Raw genomic sequence first — 22,613 nt, forward strand, 5'->3', positions numbered from 1 at the left:
GTTTTTGTTCATCCGATTTTGTATCATCAATTACATGATTCATCTTTGCAGCTTAAAATCTTCTATCATTTGGAAAACAATGAAACATATATTCATGCTACTCCAACATACCCATCTGCAAAGTCATTCATCATTAAACAATACTTGACAGAAAAGTTTGTGCCAATTACGGTTGTACAACATAACACAATAACATTACAGCAAACCTTCAAACACTCAGTAGGTCACAGGGCTTGCTGATGTGTTGGAAAACTGATAGAGGCCTGGTTGATTTAAACAGAAACTAACCTTGTGGTGCTGCCATTTTGTGAAATCTTTGTCATAGTATGATTTCTATTGTTTTCAACAACAGCCTGTATCTTGCTTTTCCATCCATTCATCCATCCATTTTTTAATTCATTTTTATCCAGTACAGGGTCTCACAGGCAACTGGAACCTAAGTTGGAAAGGATCGGTTGCAAGAAGAGATACATTTTGGATGGGATATCAGAACATCACAGGGTACATACAGACATTCATACACTCACATCTCAACAAACTATGAGACCAACAGCCTTGCCTGGCTGTACAGAATCTTCATAGTCCGATCAGCCCAGTTACGCAGTGCCTTCCCTGTTCATATGTCTGCATCAGCCTGCACAATGAATTCCCCTTTTTAGCTATTTTCATTAGTCTGCACAGCACATTCCCTGTTCTGCAACCTCCAAAGGTTCTTAAATAAGAACCTTTCTTATATTCTTATTAACAGGGTAGTGTTAGTATACTATGGAATAAAAATATAACAATCATAACTGTGTTTCTAGATATTATGTATTATTACATATTCTGTACATATATGTTTAAGATTAACAGTGTGAAATAGGTCTATTTTTTATTTTACTTGAATTGAATCTTAGACATTATATTTACCAAACAATGTTATTACATTTCTATAAAGGTTTAGAATCTATATAGAACATATTCTTTAGATTACCACCTTGATGAAAGGATGACTCAAATTGTGTTAGGGATATCCAAGTTCCATTATCTAACCAAGGAAGACCAATGATTTCAACCTGTTTTGCTCAGTGAAGACAAAGAAGGCAGTTAATTTTATGGCTAACTTCACAGAGCACCCAACATAGCAAATGCATAGCATTCAATAACTTTCTACTTCTCAATTAATTCAAAGAAGCAAGGTCCTCACTTCTAAGTGCAAAAGGTCTTCAACAATTCATGTTCAGTCGGAGCACACTTTCCCTTTGTTAATAGTTTATAAATGATTGTGGTGTCTGGGAACTTGAATGAACTTGAGGATGAAAAAAACAACTCAAAAATCACTTTATTTAATAAGAACATGTGGATGCTAATGGATCCACAACCAGATAAAGGTGATATTGTCATCATGTGCCATTAATACTGTCTAAAAAGATTATACTGTCTAAAGGTAATTATGTAAAACATCTCCTGGATAAAAATGCTACCTAAGTAGCTTGGATTCGAACAAAAAAACAGTTTGAGTCATCATGGAAACATATAGAAAAACCTTGGAATTTATATAATCCCTGAAGTACTGTATAAATTTGCTGAAGCTGTCAGAATGAAACCATGTACAGTGACTTTGATCTTCAAGATAATACAGTAGTACACAGGACTGTAAACAGAAGTATGAAATACTTCATTGAGAAAGAACATCATTCCTCAGGCAGCAGAAGATAGAACACTCCAGATAACAATCAGATCTTCTTACACACATATAGTTATGATGAAACATTTATACAGCAGGCCATTGCTGTTAGATGCAAGCATCAAAATGTGATTTGTATTTGCGAGAAGATTTAACGATGTGGAGAGAATTAACTGCAAGGAAGATGTAATATCAGTCTTAGGAATTGATCACATTTTTAACCCTGGGTTTCTGTTTTGTTTTGCCATATAGTGAATACATAAAAATAGTCCACTTTTATAGCTTGTTGTTGGTAATGGCGTGAATTTGTGTATCTGGATAAATTAAGTGATGGTTTTGTGATTAAGGATTTCTTTGCGAAGTTAAACAAAGTAGGGAAGAAGAAATTTAACAATTGCCACTCCCAAGATTCTTACTGATTTGATTCCCCTCATTTAGCTGAAATGGATAAAGAAATCTTGCAGTAGTTATATGTATTGGAAGGCGCTATGTTTTATTAACAGACACTCAGACTCAACCCTGTATCGTACAGTGATATACAATAGACGTGGGTATTGTCATTCCCATTAAACAATGTGCTTATTGCGCAAATCCTGCTAAACTAGAAGCATTGCAGAAGGTGATAAACTGTACATTATTTACTGGAGCGCAATTGAGTTCAAAGAAGGAAGTCCGTGAAGCCCCTGTTTGTTGGTACCAAACATTGATGAGACATCAATGTTCTGTACAGATTACAAAAAAGTGAATGCTGAAACTCCACCTGACATCGTATGTACTCTTTAACCATAATCAAGGACTGATATGCTGTTCCCTTTTGTAACAGGGTTATTCGCTGAAAATTAAACACAAGAAGAGTATTATTGGACAATGCTGTGTGGCTCTGGCAGAGTTTCTCTGAGTTATAGAGGAGACACGTTGTGTATCGCCTCTTTTTTAACTTGTAAGAATGTTCCAATCTTAATACGATATGGAAGATATTATTAATAAACTTTTAAATCTGAAGTTAACTTTACTTCACACCTGCATGTCAAGATCACAGTTTCGAAATAAAAAAAAAATCAAACCTTTGGATGAGAATGTCATGATTGTTATGCAAGGAAGTATAAAGTGACAATTTGTTACAATTACCATCAGGAGAAATTTTTTTATTTATTTATTTGTGGCTGCTGCAGTTGCGCCTTTTGCAAAGGCTGGTTAACATAAGACTGCTTTGTCAGTCTGTCCGTGAGGGGGGCTCTCCTTGACATCTGACACTCCTCCATACGCTAAAGTGAAAAATTAATAAAAATGCAATGTAAATGTCATATTTATAATTGGTTGAAAACAAAAATGGTTGTTAAGTTCTCTAAAGCCCTCTCTGTCATGAAAGAGAATTCATGTAGAGAGCTGCGTCAGCATGCATAGGCTGCAAAAGATCATCTAAAAGAAGAAAGAAAACGCTTTAAGGGAAAATAATGTTTTAGGTGTAAAGAATACAGAGCCCCAGTTCAGTTGCAGCCTAAACGTTTCCCCACACACCATGCCCCCGCTACGATTGGAATATACACAAACAACTTTACAGTATATGGTCAGTTGTTTCGCAGATGTAGGGAAAGTAATTCTGGCTTTTACGTACGGGCATTCCCCAGGCCGACACTTTGCTGAAACAAGGTCCCTATACAGACAACACCAGCCGTCACATGATTGTCTCTGAGGGTGTGAAAAGTGTCCAGAGAAGCAAAGTTTCTGAGCTGTGCAGTGTCTTTTAAACCAGGAACAAGACAGGTGGTGATTGGGCAAAAGTCTAGTGGGCATTTCAGACCCACGTGGGGTTATCATGCCTATAGGTTCCTGATTGGTTGGTCAAAGTGAGAGATGAGTCACAATGACCTCTGACATCTAGGACCGCAATCCAGATGTTCTCAAGAATCACACAGACACATAGGCGCCGAGAATGACCATTGATCATGATCAATCCCCATGATCATCCCCACTTGAGATCTGCTCCTTATCTGAGAAAAAACACCCTAAATCAGAACTGCACAAATAGCTTCTCTGTGGCTGCACCACAGAGATGAGAAAGGGGGAAGGGCCTCATTTAGGAAAGCACAGCAACACTTAATTCTTTCTTATTAATAAGCATTGCCACTACAGTATATAAACTTAATATTATCAGAACGCAGAACGTCAAAACTTTTCCAAAATAACTACAGTAACTGCGCAAAACACTTTGATGCATAAAATGTTTAGAATCAAAGTGGGATGCTGTTGTGTATTTTTTAAATTAAAATACCACTACCAGCCATATACAGTTAGTCTAATATATTTATATTCCTAATTTAATAGCATTTATGACATTCAGAGACATTATGCTCCTGTTAGTTTTATGCTTAGCTACCAAAATTTACCATTAGTTGTAAATTTCCAAACTAATAAATCATATAAAGTGTATTTAAACATGCACAGCAGAGAGATTAAAAGAAGCACTCATTTCACTAAAAACTAATGCACCACATGTTGGCCATTTTAGCCAGCCAATCGCGTACCGTGGTAGGCTATAGATGTTTTCCCACGGTATAGGGTTTTACCGTGCATTTTGAATAACTGCATCTGTATATTGAGAGAATTTAGCTTGTCTATAGCTACTTCATCCTATAAAGGGTTTGCTGAGAGTCTGGTAGACACAGGACATGAATTGGGAAAACATCCTGGACTGTGAAATCAGCTCATTACTGAAAACACCCTTGCAATGTGTTTAGAGACACCACTTAATATAACCTGCATGTATTTTGAAAATGGGAGCACCCACATAAAACTGATCTTAACATGGTGGAGAAAGAAAGCTCCACAGTGAAGGAGCCCCCGTTGGCATTCAAACACAAATTCCAAGAGCAATGAACAAGTAGCACTATACTGCTTATGGCATTAAATCGACTGGTCTTTGTAATGCTTTTGTGATGTTATCATGGATTATATTATAAACTGACTTCCTCAATTCTGGATTTATATATTTTTGCACAGCAAACTAGTTTGCAGTAAAACAAACTTTAATCTGAATAGTTTACATTTATTTGCATACTTGAACCTATTTAAGGACCTGAAAAGAGATCCACATTTTAAAAACAGAGATTCAATGTAAATAAATGGATAAATTACAAAAAGGAGAGGAGAAATAATTGAACTGCAGAGATCAAGATGCTTTACAAAATATCTGCACCACTGGATTCCTCCCTGATGAATCATTAAAATATTGGGTATTAGACACTGAATGGGTTTAGACTAAATTCAGGGAAAAAATACGTATTAGTTTTATACTTGGATTTGTGAAACTATTTAAATTTTAATTTTTATCAGGAACAAAATATTGTCTCCTTTATAGCATCTGGTTGGGTGCAGGATCAACTGTGGAGAACTATTTTATGAATACAGTTTTACTTCATCTTCTAAATGTTTCTGTCTACTTATGAGTGTAATATGTTGGTTATTATTGGAAATACAATTGGAAATATTCTGTGTAATACATTGGAATTTAAGACCTTGTTTCAATTGTAAATAATGTATTTCCTATTGATTATTCTACCACCAAACTGTTACTGGAAAATGCAAGAAGCTATGTGACCTTGCTTGGTATTTCCTGATTAGTGTGAATGTATTATTATTTAACCTTTATAATTGTCTTGTATTCAAGCTAGTGTCAGGACTATTATTTGTATTTAATGTTTTAATACTTAGCTATTCTTCTATTCTTTAACCAGGGAGTTTTTTAACTAACATCATACAAATTAAAGGAACAATAAAGAAAAGTGTTTATATTTTATTTTTAGACTGTATTATTTTCTTTCCTTTAGGCATTTTATGGAAATACTAATGCAGACAGTGTTGTCCAATACAAACTGCAGAAGCCTGTTATAGCAAGATTCCTGCGATTTGTTCCTCTTGACTGGAATTCAAATGGGAGAATTGGCATGAGAGTTGAGATTTACGGATGTTTATACAGTAAGTAATCATACAGCTTAACAACCTATATAAAAACCTATATAAACCAATATATTCTAATCTGCTATCAGACACTGTGGATTCTTTTTTGGAATGCAAATGTCTTGTTATTTTCTCCTAAACGGAATCTCATTACTTAAGCCCAAGATTCTTTATTGTTTTGTATCCTTGCATATTTAAAGGCTTAAATCTGAATGTGAATCTTCCTGGTCACATACATTTTGATTTTGGTATGAGTTACTGAGACATTCCAGGCTGGCATTCACAACTACTTTGGTATTCACATGAACAGTTCATGTTAGAATGAAAATGATTGTAGAGAGCCCATCTAACAAATCATAGTAGTCTGTTACTTGAACTGCATTAGAAAGATTAGTTTTGTTTATAAAAATAAGGACTTGGAATACAAGAACAGATTTGAATGTATTACAGGGCCCTATATTTCCCCAAGGAACAAAATACATTATATAGCAGAATGAGTTATGGAATGGATAATGTGTGTCACTTACATACAAATTCTAATATTATTATATTGTAATCATAATAGCATTTCGAAGTGCAAAGTCATATTTATCCTAAATAATTAACTGAATTCTAGAAAACAATTGTCACATTTATTCACACCCCTAAGTGTTATGTAAATAAGTTTCAACAACAAATCAACAATAATATTCTTCTCTTTAGAATTCCAAAGGAAGCCTCCAGAATTATATAGAGGTCTCTGTAGGCTTCTCGGTTTTCTGGGGTATAATAGGAAGTAATGCATGGAAAACATCCAGTGCAAACATGCATTATTATCATGGTTAAAGTCAAAGAGCTCTCTGAAGACTACAGACAAATGGTCATCGAGTTCTATAATGAAATGCGATGCCTATAAAAGACTACAAAATCTAAATCTACCACTTTCCAGTGCAGAGTCCATTTTATGTAATTTAAGTTTATGAAATGAATGGCAACCCTGAAGACAGGATGCAAGTGTGTCTTGCCACCACAGGCTTTGAAACAAGTAGTGTGGAAGAAACAGTTAGAGATCTTTAATATGCTTTTGGATCCAAAGTGTTGAAAACTACTTTTTGAATGTGGCATCCATAGCTGGGTTGCAAGTTAGAACCTTATTAAAGGGCAAACCACAAAATGAAGTTAATAAAACCTGCCAAAATAATTTCAGTGACAAAGGTTCTGTAAGACTTAGAGTAATTCTTCATGGAGGGATGTCCAAAGATATTCTCTCTGAAGTTCCAGAACCTGCAGAAGGACTCAGGGGTGTGTTTTCTGGGCTTACATTAATGATTAATAACAAATATTACTTTGTTCTTTGCAATTATATTAAAATTACTGTAACATTTATATATTTTTTTAAACAAGAACCATTATCGAAATTGTATATCTCTCATTGATTTTATGTTCATTGTTTCTGTTTCACAATAACTTACATACAATCAATTTCTTAAATTATCTTTACAATCACAAGCCTTTTTTTCACAACAAGAGTAATATGGGGGTGGGGCAAATACAGGTTTCAGCAGACTGTCAGTTGCAGTCACTTCAATTCAGGTCTGGCTGGTATAAGAAATGGACAGTAACTAAAGCCTTTAAAAGTACAAAATACATATATCATGTAGTTGTTGTCTGAGATGAAAATTGTTTTAAAATAGATGGATTATTTTATAATATCATATTTCAATTTTTAACATGGAGTTTTTCCTTCAATGTATAATCTCATTTTTATTTATGTATAGTGCATTGAATTTCAAAATCTAAAAACACCAGCAATACACTTTGGATTATACATCATTTCAATGTCTATGATGTGCATATTTGTGTCTATGTGAGCTCTGCAATGGATTGGCATCCCATTCCAGGGTATACCCTGCCATGTGCCCATTAGGCTGCAGCTAACCCCACAGCCCTGAACTGGATTAAGTGGTTAAAGAATACAGTAGATTGATATATAGTCCAATGCATGATCTTGCTATCTGTAGCCTGATAATCTTGATCTATAATATAAAAACAATTAACATAAAAGCAGTTTTATATTTGCTGAGTGTGTTCTGGTATGTTTCTAATACACTTTTCAGAAACCTCAGATGAAAACTGACACACTTTTTGGTATCTTCAACTACCGTGTTGTTTTTTTACAAAATACAGTTCAAAAGCTGCTGTTAAATGCATATTTATTTAATACTATGTTTAGTTCATTTGCTGTTGCGTTGTATAAAATTCTTATTATATTTGTAATTTTTTGCAGAGTCAGATGTGGCATATTTTGATGGCAGCAGCTCATTACTCTACAAGTCTGATCAAAAGTCAAGTCAAACAATGAAAGATGTCATCACACTGAAGTTTAAAACCATGCAGAATAGTGGAATTATTTTAAAGAGCAAAGGACAATATCGGGACAGTGTAACATTGGAACTAAATAAAGGAAAATTGTTTCTTCACTTCAGTACAGGTAAAAATATAGCATTTATTCTTTCTTATTCTTACCCATTATAATGCAAATTATTCCAGTTCTGAAAATGTTAATACATTACAATGCATTTATAACAATTACATACATACTACAATTTTATCCCTATTTTAGTTAAATTCAGTAAGTTCAGTAAAATAATTGCAAAAAAGTAAGAAAGCAGAATTTGGTTGACACCACCTGTTTGTTATATCTTTAGTATCATCCTGTGGAATTTTTTTATAATATCATATTAATACACTCCAGGTTGATCCAGGACACTCTCCACTACAGAGTGACAATATGTTTAAAATTAATACCTGTTTTTATCAAAACCTTGTGTTGAGCCTCTGCTTTAATGGTGTGCTTGATGGTCATACGGTTCACTACAAATTCAGTGTCCCAAGGAATAAGTTGCAGTGAGACAACTGTATCATGATAAATAGGCCCATTAAGTCAAAACTATGTTTCCACTGGGACTTTTTTTCTCATACAGTCCTCTTGTCTGTGATTTTAATGTCTTCAGGTTAGGGATAAAATGAAACATATGGTTACAAAATGAACCTGTGAATAACTTAAATATTTCAGTTATTGTACAAGAAAAGCAACATATTACAACACAAATCAGGAACCAAATAGTGTAAAATAATTGAAATTGCCAGATGTTTCTAAATAACAACATAAACAGTAAAATATATAGCTTTAGCATGATATGCATGAATTATTTTCATAGTTTAATGTGAAGAACAATAAACCTGTAAACATTACAGAAATTAAAGGATTAAATTAGATTTATATATAATACTGTTAGCTAAAACACAGTTCTTGTGAAACAGGTAATCAAAAGAACTTTCGATTATAATTTCATATTTTAGATTTTGAATGCATGCACTTGTTAGTGAGTTTTCTTTTTTTAAAGTGTCATATTTACATTACAGATTTATAAAACATTACTGAAAACATCCACATTAATACTATTATGTCTCAGAATCACCATGAATGGACAGCTAAAATGGGCAGTTTGCTTTTCTAAGGTTATAAAAGCTAACAATAGGTATACCTAGGGTATACTTGCTATAAAACACAGTTAGATGTCTCAGAGCAATAGCTTGATTGCAGAAATGTCCTGGCAATCACTACTGTACAAGCTGTAAGTAGCAGGAGATTTAAAGAATATCCTTGGGTTTCAGAAGCTCCTAAAAGCTAAAGTTGTCAGACATTTCTGCCTCAACAAACAAGCAACTTTAGAATCATTTGAAGAGTTAGTAGGGGGTTTGAGAACAACACAAACCACATTTATGCTGTCCCTGTGGCAGTGAACTGCTGCTCAAAGATAACAAATCCAGAAGAATTTTTATATCACCTAGTCCCCAAAAGATATTATACTTTTGTTTACCATTATTGGCAGGATAGACTTTTACTTTTCTTTTAGAAAAAATATGTAGATATTTTCTTTAAAAATGTGGATCATAATTCTTATAAAAAGAATTTGTTTTATATCTTTTAAGTATTTTTTGTTACCATAGTATACAATTTATTGTTGCTCCATTGTTTTTCGTGTGTTTGTGTTCTGGGACTATTTGGCACACGTGGAAAAATGTGGTACAACTTTAATTCCTTGGTGCTATGTACAGATGTAGCCATTCAAAATGCACGGGCGATACTGCATTATTTTCCGGTGCGCTGTACGCAGTCTACCGCAAGTTACCGGTAAATACCGCGAGTTACCGGTAAATACCGCTAGTTACCGTAAATTCTACTATAATACGACAAGCAAAATAATAGTATCCGGAATTTCCGCAAGGTGGAGCTAATAAAGCTCAACCTCTCATGTTTGAGCTGCCGCCATCAAAGTCTTTAAGGAAGATATTACTAATAGCATTAATAATGAATGACCTTGGACAAGCTGTAAGTGTAAACTCAAAGTATTGCCCTGGTCAACATTCTGTTTTTCATTGACCGTCTTTGTAAAAGTAACACCAAAGCATTTCGCAATCACGCATTTGTTTCCAATCATGCAAAGTACAGAAATTTTTGAGAATCGATTCACCATGCCTTTCACATGCTCATAAAAGAGATTGATTTAGGAACATAAACATATTACCGTATGAAAACCGTACTGTATACAGTATGTATATGTATATTTAATGTCTTAACTGTGCCCATTTAAGTATTGAATAGTCATATGGAATTTTACCACTGAAGGGAAATCTTAGTAGCTGAGCATAAAAAGAATAGGAGCATACTGCAACGCGTGTGAAGGCCATAAACAATATTAATTTTGGAACATAAACATACAGTATATGGCTGGTCTCGGTACTTTAAAGAAAACATACACGAAACATCGTTTCATTATGACCAGAATCGGTCTTGAGATATTTTTAACTTGATTAACAGTATTTGAGAGGTATGTCTTAACACCGATACTACAGTGCTTAAGTACTGCTCACGTATATGTTTCTAGGTTTATATTATGCAGTTCATACGGTCAAATTACTTTTGAGCAACTAATAAACGGAATGCGTTTTAATTTCGTTTTGTGCTGGGACTCTGCTTTAACAATGTTGCCATGGATTTATTAGAGATATCAAGTACATACAAGTCATTTTTTAAATGTTGTAGTTCGTCTTGTAAAAATGTTACGAGTACATCATCTATCAACAATTACACAGGTTCTGTTTCCATATTGCGGATTTTGGTTAGGTAATTTTATTTTCTAGATTTCACGTTGTGAATATATGATTTGGGCAAACAGAGCCGCAAAGAAGTACATTATGGGTTGTTGGTTTTTTTTGCAGTTTTATCTAGAACAAGCGATGCTTAAACCTTTGTCTGATTCTTGTGAAACTATCCACACGATAGTTACAGTACCTAGGAGTTGACTTCAGTGATGTCACTGATGGGATGTTTCTAAAAATCCATCCTCTGTAAAACGTCTTCTCTAGTTGTCCTGCATATGTATTCGCTAATGAAGCTGTGTGTTCTGAGCCTGGATCTCTACATTTCTGTATGAACCAGCTTAGAGGGCTAAAGACAGCTTGTGTTTAAATTGAGTGTAAGGTAATTTATGCTTCTTAAGTCATGGTCAGCATTTATTATTGTACTGTGTTGTAAACTTGTTCTGTGCCTAGTCACATTATTTTATAGTGTTTTTATAGCGTTATCAAATCTGGTGGCGCTGTGTGTTAGTTTCCTGACTCCCATGTCACATGGTCTGTGATTGAATCCCATGGAACTATGGCTTTATTTTTTAACAAACATTTTTTTGAAAAAATGAAAGGTTTCCCTTGGTCAGAGATTAAATAAAACCTCACTCGCACCAAACAAATTTATATTTCTAAATATCACAACATGATCGAATTTAAGTCTTTTTAATAACAATGAACAGTCCCCTATGCGTTACAAAATAAACATTTATATTGATTTGAATCACGTTTTGATTTAAATCGTAAATGTGTGTTCAAATATATGTGTTTAAAGGCAATATACTGTATAAAAGCGCTGATTCTTATGGAGTGTGTTCCACGGGGGATTCAAAAAAAATATATTTTTTAATCGCGTATCTAAGGAAAATTGCAGTATAACTTTGTTCATGCACAAACAGTGGCATGTTACATTATAATTTGGGTGTCTCCTCTAAATTGCATTTTGAGTGCGTTTTTTGACTTTTTCTACATTGCAACCCATAAATAAAGTTGATAAAGTTTAGACTAACTGTATTCTAAACTGTATTACAACAGCACATTGGACAATGCAACGTAAATTGCAAAAATGCACTTGGAATCTGTTCAAGCCCTCCTACGAAAATTATTTAAACTGCGACACTGATCATTCATCTCTAAATAAACTTTATTTTATATAGCGTTTTATGCGAATAGGTAATTAGATTGCTCATAAACCTAATCGCTTTTTCTACATAAACACAGCGTGATTGCTCTCTGAAAATGCTTTTCCTTTATATTTAGGCTCAGATTTCAACTATAGATTGTATTATTATAAACTTTCTTGGAAAAATGTATTTTATGTAAACCATGTTTGCTATTAATTCATTTAGGGCTAAAATACGTTCATTGTCTTCCAATCGAGTCGAGTTGACATTGGAAGCTTGCCACTCCCGGACTGTTACACCAACGCATTAGCATGTTAAAGCGATTTCATTGAGGAGCCCAGCTACCAGTTAACACTGTACTTCCTACTTTGAAAATACCTGTGAAACCGGTTTAATTCATCACAGCCAGCACTCCGGCAGAGAGGGGGTTGTACTCGTAAAGTAGAAGCAGGCGAGATTTCCAGCGAAAGACACCTCCCCCCCCCCTCAAAAACCCAGTAAGCAGTTGAAAATTGAGGTGGATTTTGTTTATGATAAAGAGGATAAACTGGGATGGGAGGAGGGTTTGGTTTTGCATAAGGGGCGGGATTATGATAATTGGAGGAATTTGCGAGAGTATAATGGTTTGATATATTTGATTTTGTATTGTGGTCGTTATCTATGTTTTTGGTTGGTATTATGTTTATATGGTTGTTTTTGTTGGTTGGTTGTTATTATGGTTATAAAACCAAGTGATTAGGTTTGTGAGCAATCTAATTACTTATTTGTTTAAAACGCTATATAAAATAAAGTTTATTATTAATTTGCTGGACTGAACATTATTATGCATAAGACAAAGATAACGATCCTGATCAGTTTAGAAATCTGTGTACGCTGTAAGGTTTTTACTTCTTAAACTTTTAAAATACACGTTTCGAAAAGAAAGAAATCCTCTTCCTGGTACAGTCGCATGAAGAGAGAGGCGAAACAGCCCTACACAGCCCTGTCGCAGTACACGAATATAATCATATATTATTTAATTCTTTAGATATGCGATTCCATATTATATTAGCAGAAAAGCTTAAAATTACCACTTTTTCACACGCTATTTCACATGTTAGTTTAATTTAATTTATTTATATATTATATATTTATATCTCTGACCAAGGGAAACGTCTCATTTTTTTCAAAGAAATGTTTGTTTGTGGATTGTTATCAAAAATGACTTCGAATCGATCATGTTGTGATATTTTGAAATATAAAAGTCAATTGATTGTCCATAATATCGCTATTCTATTTTTTCGAAGAAATGTTTGTTAAAAGAAAAGTCCAGCACCAGCTGGATTTGAACACATAACCCGTGAGTTGGTAGCCGGGCATGTAGACCAGTAGGCTACAAGGGAAGTCGCATGAAGAGGGAGGCGAAACAGCCCTACACAGCCCTGTCGCAGTACACGAATATAATCATATCATTATTAAATTCTCTAGATACGCGATTCCATATTATATTCCCTATTAATCAAATTCTAAAAGTATGCTTGTTGACTCCGGTATCTCTTTAGTTAAAGACTTTGATGCTTAAAGTTTAAGATGCTTAAATACTGTAGTATCGGTGTTAAGACATACCTCTCAAATACTGTTAATCAAGTTAAAAATATCTCAAGACCGATTCTGGTCATAATGAAACCATGTTTCATGTATGTTTTCTTTAAAGTACCAAGACCAGCCATATACTGTATGTTTAAGTTCCAAAATTAATATCGTTTATGGCCTTCACACGCGTTGCAGTATGCTCCTATTCTTTTTATGCTCAGGCACTAAGACTTCCCTTCAGGGGTAAAATTCCATATAAATATTAAATACTACAACGGTAAAAGACGTTTACTGTAAATCTTTCTACGACAGACCAACGGACCACGAGTGCCCCTGTCGGTCAACCAATCACGTACCGCACAAGACACATGTCGTAGAATGGCAAAAACCTGCCCAAAAAGTGTTATAATGCAGTAACCCTAAAATATAACATTTAACATCACTTTAACATAAACGGGCACTATGTGCGACAAAACAAATACACATTTTTAGAAGTATAACCACAAACACAAACATTCCAGGACCTTTAATTTCTTCTGTTGTTGAAAGAGATTTCTTATATTGCCTTGTATTATAGCCATTTGATCCATCAACTTCTTAACTTCTTACTGTCCTTTTTTTATAAACAAATCACTACATCAGCAATTCAAAAGTGTTATAGACACTGTACTATATAAACTACATATATGCATATATATAATATTAGGAATATTTGTGCAGAAATAAATAAAATGTGCTCTGATGGGTGCCATTGAAAAAGTTTGATTTAGTTTCATTACACTATAAAATACAGAATCAAAGAGGAGTCTTTGTTGTTTAGGGTTGGGCAACCCTGGTACACTTATTTAAGTTGATCTAGCAGTTCTGGGGCTCTGGGTTCATTTCCTGGCGTACTATTTGTGTGGTGTTTGTATGATCTCCCTGTGTTTGTGTTGGTTTCCTCCAAGATCTCCGGTTTCTACCGACAGCCAAAAGACAAACTGATAAGTTAATTGGCTTTCAGTAAAACTGGCCCTGGTGTGAGTGTGTGTCTCTGTCTGTATATGTCCTGTGATGGACTGGCATCATATTCAGTGTGTAGCCTGCCTTTACCTGTTACTTGCCAGGATAGGCTCCGGCTCGTCCATTACCCTATATTGGATAAAGAAGTTAGAAAATGGATGGAAGATTGTAGAGTAATTTTCTTGCTTAATATGCATACAGAACACCCAGATTAACCTAGAAAATTAATAAGGTTACGAATTAAAAAAGGACAGTCAACCCAACTAGCCTTTATGGTAATAGCCAATTGATGTGAAGACCCCTTTACGCTCCAAGTGACCTCTGGAGGGCACCAGGTAGTCTATTATTAGCATTAGTATGCGTGTCTCATTTCATCCTTTTTAACAAAAAAAAAACACAAAACCTTTACAGAAAACCTCATATCAATCGAATATAGACAACTGGAGCTTCACAAAACAGTTTTCAGAACTGAAACCCATCAAGGAAATCGATCACAGTAATACTGTTTATCTGATGATGCTCTTCAGCAAACTTCCAAAGTGCGTCAATAAGTAGTGAATAAACCAGCAAAACATTACCCAAAAGTAAAAACCAGTAAAACATCATATATCCCATGTTTGGAAGTAAGTTATATATCCATAAAATGCTAGCCTGACCCATCTCCAGACCTGGAGATGACTGAAAGTTATTGGCTATTGGAATCGAATTTTGAAGCTGACCGCCTGAAGGATGCTGGTCTGATTAGTGAAAAACACTGTCATTCATTGTGTTTTCAACTACTCAGAGCCCTTAGGGCAATGGTTCTCAAACTTTTTGGACCAAGTACCACCCCTGATCAAATCAAAGTATCCAAGTAGTTCAGGTGGGTAGCTGCGGCATCAATATCAGTGTCTTTACTCAGTCTGTGCAGTGCAGAAGCATTCCCTCGAAAGGCTCCCTATTTTGTTTCTCGTTTTCCTACCCTCAAACACAATGCAAAAAAGTGAAAGTGCAAATTCACAGCACAACTAAAAATTAAATTACCGTGTTTTTGAAGTGGCACAGAAGACTGGGAAGCTGAATGTTTGGTATGTTAGCCTGGAACTTTTGTCTCTGTGGCAAATAAAGTTGTACTTGACTTGCAAGCTCATGTTGACTCAGACAAACACAAAAAGGAGTTTGTCAACCATATTAACAGATTCTTTTATAAAATCTGGCAGCAAAACAGAGGATGCTGTTATTGCAGCAGTGGGGACTTAGGCATTTCACACAGTTAAACATCATCACATCACACTTACTTTACCAAAGAACATAAAATTTGGGATATTTTGAAAACCCTCTCCATCCCTACCCCCTTCCCAGATAGGGCAAAAGGAACATTTCTCGGGGTGTCCTCTTTTTTTTATGTACAAATATGGTAACCCTAGTGGCCGATGTATAGTCCTCCTCATTCTCAATTGGTGTGCGTGATCTATCGGAGATGGCATCAGTACTTTTGGTGTCTATTCCTTTCAGCCAAGACATAATACTTGATTTTTGCAAGGTATTCATTTTCGATCACTTGTTCTTTTGGTGAATGTGGCGCTAAGCTGTAACTCTAAAAAGCTCAAGAGGATCACGGTCACTCAAGTATTAGCGCACTGTATCAACGTACTAAGTACGTAGGCTGCGTATTTGACACATAAACTAATTTTATTAAAATAGAAAAAAATATGAAAACCCATCTTAGGCTTTCTAAAACTGATTAAGTAAATTACAGATGAAAAATTTACATAATTTTTAATAATTCAATTTTTAATTCCCAATTTTTCAGTGCACGCAACAAATTTTCAGGGTCATCTGGCATATCACCTGGGGGCGCTCTGTAGTACCATAGTTTGAGAACCACTGCCTTAGAGGATGGAACTTCTTCAGGAAGTCTCTGGCTGCCTTTTGCCTGCATTCCAGCTGTCAATCATTGACACAGAAGGGGTAATCAATCAGTGGTCATTGTTTTACAACTGAAGGCCACTCTTCACTTTTTTTTCAATGCCTAACAGCAGCGCCTAGAGGCATTTTATACCACTTGCAATAGGTTTTTCCCTATTTTTCTTGGCTTTCCAATAACTTTTAGAAATTTTTTGGGGTGGTGAAAAATTTCATTCCAGGTCCAGTCTTGAAAATTTTTTTCGAATTCATGAATTTGTCCCACATTTTTATTCAAGCTTGAAGACACCTCAGAGAAGTCCTACAAGTTTTTTGAAAACCCTAGCAGACCTAGAAATGAAAAGATTTGACCTCTGAAAACCAAAAAACAATTTTGCCTGCTGTTTTTTGGGGATTTTTTACATATCTTTGTCTGCTGAGTGGACACATAAAGAGATAAAAGTAATCACACTGAAAGCCAAGGGGGTTAGTTTCAATTTAATAATAATAATAATAATAATAATAATTGCTTACACTTATATAGCGCTTTTCTGGACACTCCACTCAAAGCACTTTACAGGTAATGGAGACTCCCCTCCACCACCACCAATGTGCAGCATCCACCTGGATCCACCTGGATTTTAAGACCTGAACCAGGCTTCTGCTATGTTCTGTTGCAGAGATAAAACTAAATATTTAAGGGGAGAGATTTCCAGGCAAAAATGGATGTAGGAGGTACTAGAATATACGTCATTTATTGAAAGTGCCTCCTTTTCTTGATTTCAAATTCATTTCCGTATTGTTTTAACTTGTGTCCTTCGGTTCATGTTTATTTGGAAGAAATCCGCTGGTTAAACTTTGTCAATACCATTAAGGATTTCTACACATTGAAGACACGTGTTAATAAAAATGTTACACTGTTGTAATCTAAGGTTAACTTTCTCTTTTTACTTACCCTATGGCCTGGCTATCTTTCTTGATCTTTCTTGATTGAGCCAACAGAAAGAGAAAAATAATATACATCTTGTAATTGTGTTAATATTTTATTTGTTGTTGCAGGCCAATCAACATCCATTTCTGCAGACAATACAGTGGTGACACTTGGAAGTCTACTGGATGACCAGCACTGGCACTCTGTTGTCATTGAACGTATTAACAAGCATATAAATTTCACTGTGGACAAAAGTACACAGCAGTTTGAAATTAATGGAGACTTTAGCCATTTAAGTATTAACAATGAGGTGTGATGTTTTGATCTATTCTTATATTTTCACATTGTCAACAAATGTAACAACACAAAATCACTTTCTAACAAATCATTCAGAGTGTAAAGCATTCAGAAAAAATAATGGCTTACGTTGTGTAATGTAACTCTGTTTTTACTTCCTCATTTTGAATTACAGTGTACTTGTCTAGCATTTATTGATTTGGTTATCAAACACTGGTGAAAACTAAAAAACTGTTTATATCACACTTTTTATTTTTACCCCAACTTTGCCATTTCAAAGTAATCTCAATGACAGCATCGCAATCAAAAGAGCAATAGAAACATGAGGAAATTAATAACACTCTCATTAATGTACAGAAGAAGTAATAGACTTCTTCTATTTCACTGATAGTTATGTGTAAAGAATTGTTATCTTAATGGACTTCAGAAATATTAAATTAATATTTTTTACTAAATATAAGTATTGTTTAAGCCTTTTTAGCATAGTATGATAACATCCTGCTAACTTTTAACATTTTAATATTGTTTAAATGCAAATAATTAAGATTTTTCTGTATTTCTACACATTAACAGAGGTGAGCCTTTTTGATCTTTTGTGAAATATACAATTTTATCACCTGTCCAATACAGAATATTTCAAGAATATTCCACATACCAGGCTTATTGTTTTTCTGGTAACATGGAATTGGCTTTGAAAACATGCAACTCCAAGACTCCAGCAAGCCCATCACCTTGCCATCAACATTAGTCCTAGATGGAATGCCCCCCACACAATTTTTGAACAAAATATGTGACTCCTATTTTTAAAGAAGCCTAAGCCATGATACATATCTTAGGTTTTGCACTCTCTTTAAAAGTGTGACAAATATTAGAGATGTTCATAACATTACTGTATATGTACTGTATTTGTTTCTGATATTGCTATTCATTACTTTTTGGGGTAGCTAAAGGAAACTTTGTATTAAAAAAAAAAATTTTTAAATGTTGAACAATGAAAGAAACGTTTGCTTTTTAGAAGTCTTACATTTTATTGTTTACATATTGTTTCATAAGCTTAGCTTTGGAGGTGTTCCGGGTCATCGAAAATCAGGAACGTTTTTGAAGGAATACTTTCAAGGATGCTTGGAGAATCTGTGTTACAATGGAGTGAATATTATAGAACTGGCTGCCAAACAGAGATCTCAGATACTTATTATGGTAAGTGTTTCCATTCTGTGTACAGAAACATAAAACAATGGGTTTCTAGGTGAAAGTCTGATAAATAGAATGCATAGGAGTTAGATAATTTACATAACGCTTTAATGATATTTGCATTATGTAATGTATTTAAGAAGACTAACTTAAAACATATAATATTAGGAAATATCTGTCTACACTTCATAAAGTTGTACAGCATGGATATTTCAATACTGTACAAATCCAGTATATATTCTTCACACAACCATAATATTACATATGTGAATTTACTTGCTGGCTGAAGGGCATAAAACATCTTAAGTTTGAACACATTTTCACACCTGATTTAGAGCCAAGACAAAGCAAACTATTTGTAGCTGTATGCTTAATTGCTTAATTTGAACTGATGTGGTTCAGATACAAATATGTGTGCAACTACACACATTGTCATCACTGAAAAAGCCAGTTTTGAAATGAATTGCAATCAAGAATTTCTAGTTTTAGAAAGTTTGGATTTCTATTATACTAAAATGTTAATTCATAACATCACAAAATAAACTGCAAATGAGCCAAAACCTTTCGGCCCATTATAGTATTTTGATTATTATACTTTTTTTCTTTCTATTTCCACATCTAGTTATAGCTGTACTGGAAACAAACTCCACAAAATATTAAATATCATTGAAAACCCCCTGAAAACACAATTTGGTGTGGACAAGATAAACTACCAAAAGCACATCAGGACTCCCAGAAGACTTGTTTAAGTCTGGACCTGTGAGGAGCATGTTGTCCTAACAAAAATTGAATAACTGTTAGCTTAAGGATTTTATCAGTTACTGAACTGTACTTTGCACCACAGGCATTGTTGTATTAAAAGAGTTCTCCTCAAATCACCATCCAGAAGGGCTTGAGCAGTGCAGCTGTCAGCATAACATTTACCAAAATATCATTACACTACTGTTTTTGCCATCACTTCAAATATTCTATGACCACATAAGGCATAAATTTCATCTCAATTCTAACATCATGTTACCCGTAAACAGTCTCTGAAGATTTAGCTCAATCATGCAGGCAGTTTTTTGTACTGTGTACTGTAGCCACTGCTGTCTGAGAACAATTAAGCAGATACTTTAAATGGATGTGACATAGTAACACTTTCCATAACATACCCTGTGCCTCACAAAGCCAATATCATGGTTTCTCTGGTCTAGTCCGCTGATTACTGAAGCAAAGCATTCCATTCACTGTACAAACACTCTCACAAACCACTTTCAGTCATGTGAAAACAGCCCGGCAATTTTTTTTTACTGAAGTGCAACCTTTTCACTGTTTTTGCTTTAGCTAAAACTTTGTTTTCTATAATGACTTTCAATTTTAACTCGACTCTAATACTGAATACTGAACTACTGGGAATTTTTATTAAAGTACATGACTTGGGATAAACATTAATATAAGAAGACACAATACCACTTAATAAATAAACATATATGTTCAGTAATGCAAATAACATAATAGAGGTATGTGTATAATGCATAAGTGATGCAAAATGTATACTATTATTTTACATTATGTATCAGTGTATGGAGCTGTATCTGGCCATATTCTTCCAACTATTCTGTCCTTCTTGTGGACAAGCATCTCCTGCCACACCTTATAAATAGTATACTAAGATTATGTTTATGGTATATGCTCATGTAAGAAAATGTTTTAATTTAGGGGATCAATTATTACCAAAGACAGTTTTTTTCATTAATTTTATAATTCTATGCAATTACAACATAGTACAAATGCATTGTTCATACTGTAAATAATAATAATGTATACCTAGCAAAGTAAAAGGTAAATGGCTGTAAATACAGTATCTAATTCAGGTTATGCACTGAGCTACATGCTGAAGTAGGAACAGACCTTGGGATATACTCTCGCTTTAGCATGATGCTAAGTTTCAAGCAGACTGAAAATTCTTTAAATTATCCTTGAATAAGTCAAACCTTACCTATATGTATATTTCAGAAGATATTTTTAAGACTAAGATTACAATTTGATGGTCCTTTTTTGTCAAATACAAAAGTTATAGTGCTGCACATTTCATAGTTTCTTCTAAGTTGAAAATTGTAAGCACAATACAGAATTTTCCAGACATTCCTCAGTACTGAAGGGGTCTGCTGTTTACATGTTATACTTACTGGTATGTACATGTACCTAATCTATAAAATTAGGTTTCTTATTCTAAAAAAAAATATTCATTTACTCATTAGTAAACCATCTTCCCTTTTTTCTACTGGTAGAAAATCTTACTGATACTCATTAAAGACATTTTCCCTTCTAATGGGTTAAAATGTCTTAGACTTTAAGAATCCATTTAGACAAACGTGACTCCTTGAAGAACTCATCTTTTTTTAGTAATTTTATTAATTTATTATCAGACTTTATAATAAAATACAATTATATAGAAATATTAATAACATAATAAAGCTATACTATTATACACCACTAAAGATCTATGCTTGTGAAAACATGCATAAATGATAACATTAACAGTAGCCTCAAAGGAAACAGCACTGCATTTGTTTGAAGAATAAAATCCAAGTTTCAATTAAATGAAATTAACGAATTTGTTTTACAGGGCAATGTGATATTTACCTGTTCTGAACCACCAAATGTTCCTGTAACTTTTGTAAGCTCTGGAAGTTACCTTCAATTACCAGGAACTCCACAGAAAGAAATGAAAGTCAGCTTCCAATTCAGAACTTGGAACAAAGCTGGATTGCTCCTAACAACTGAATTATATCAAGGCTTAGGAACCCTGTGGCTTCATCTCAGTGAGGGCAAGATTAAGATCCAAATCTCCAAATCTGGGAGGATCTTTACTGATGTCACTACAGGTAATTTTTTAAAATAATTTTTAAAATAGTCCTTATAATACTTACTGTACAGGTTTTCCTTCATATTTTGAATGCAACTAATTATTATTTTGTGAATTATTATTTATATATGAGAATTTTATATATATATAATTTATATAATATATTTAACCATACAAAATAATTAAAATGAGAAATCAGAATTCAAAGTATAATTCTTCATTCTGACAATATGAGACCTAACTCCCATACTCTTAAACATTTACTGAACTTTTGTTATTTACAGGATCCAGTTTGAATGATGGACAATGGCATTCAATTGAGTTCAATGCAAGAAGAAATCATTTAAGCATCACTGTTGACAGGGACCCGGGGTCAGCTGCCTATGCCACATCACAGACCTATATTATTTCTGGAAGCCAGTACTTTTTTGGTGGTAAGAATAAATTACTAAAACAGCAAATGTGAAAACTTTCCATTTCTGTTTTAAGATGTAAACCTAAGACACATAGTCCACAAAAAATGAGAACTTTAAAAAGCACTGGTATTTTTTTCAGTTAGGTGACCTTTAAAAAGGCAAACGCTGAATGACAGAATATCTCTGGTATCTATAAAGCTTGAAAGTCAGTTAACAGGGGTGAAAAACTAATGAATCTTTCTTAGATTAAACAAACTAGATTCTTTGAGAAATTGTTCTTCAAAAAGTTAGAGTTGAACTTCAGTACTGAGAGTAAGAATGAAGTAAGCAGTAAGAAGAGTAAGAAGTCTTATGTAAGCAACAATTAAAACAGAAATCAGTCTTATGTAATCCATGATTAACACCTACTGTAAAATAATCATAATTTGTGTGTCTTAGGGTAGCAGTCTGTATTTTAGTAAAATTCAGGCAGTGAATTCAGCTTGTTTTATTTTTGCTATATAAGACATACCATCAATCAAGTAGTTCAGATGCTATTCTGTGTGTCTTT

The 22,613-nt window shown here is 34.1% G+C and overlaps 1 protein-coding gene across 1 annotated transcript in view; it reads left to right on the top strand.

Moving 5' to 3' along the window:
- cntnap3 (contactin associated protein family member 3) overlaps positions 1-22,613 on the top strand; it is a 345,658-nt gene that overhangs the window by 175,619 nt on the left and 147,426 nt on the right. Inside the window, exons 4-9 of the mRNA XM_015338241.2 lie at positions 5,494-5,641; positions 7,890-8,093; positions 17,437-17,618; positions 18,659-18,802; positions 21,408-21,666; positions 21,932-22,081. Coding sequence (XP_015193727.2) covers positions 5,494-5,641; positions 7,890-8,093; positions 17,437-17,618; positions 18,659-18,802; positions 21,408-21,666; positions 21,932-22,081 — 1,087 coding nt within the window. The remainder of the gene's footprint in view (positions 1-5,493; positions 5,642-7,889; positions 8,094-17,436; positions 17,619-18,658; positions 18,803-21,407; positions 21,667-21,931; positions 22,082-22,613) is intronic.

The sequence above is a fragment of the Lepisosteus oculatus genome, chromosome 3 (genome assembly GCF_040954835.1).
Source record: "Lepisosteus oculatus isolate fLepOcu1 chromosome 3, fLepOcu1.hap2, whole genome shotgun sequence".
Classification (NCBI taxonomy): domain Eukaryota; kingdom Metazoa; phylum Chordata; class Actinopteri; order Semionotiformes; family Lepisosteidae; genus Lepisosteus; species Lepisosteus oculatus.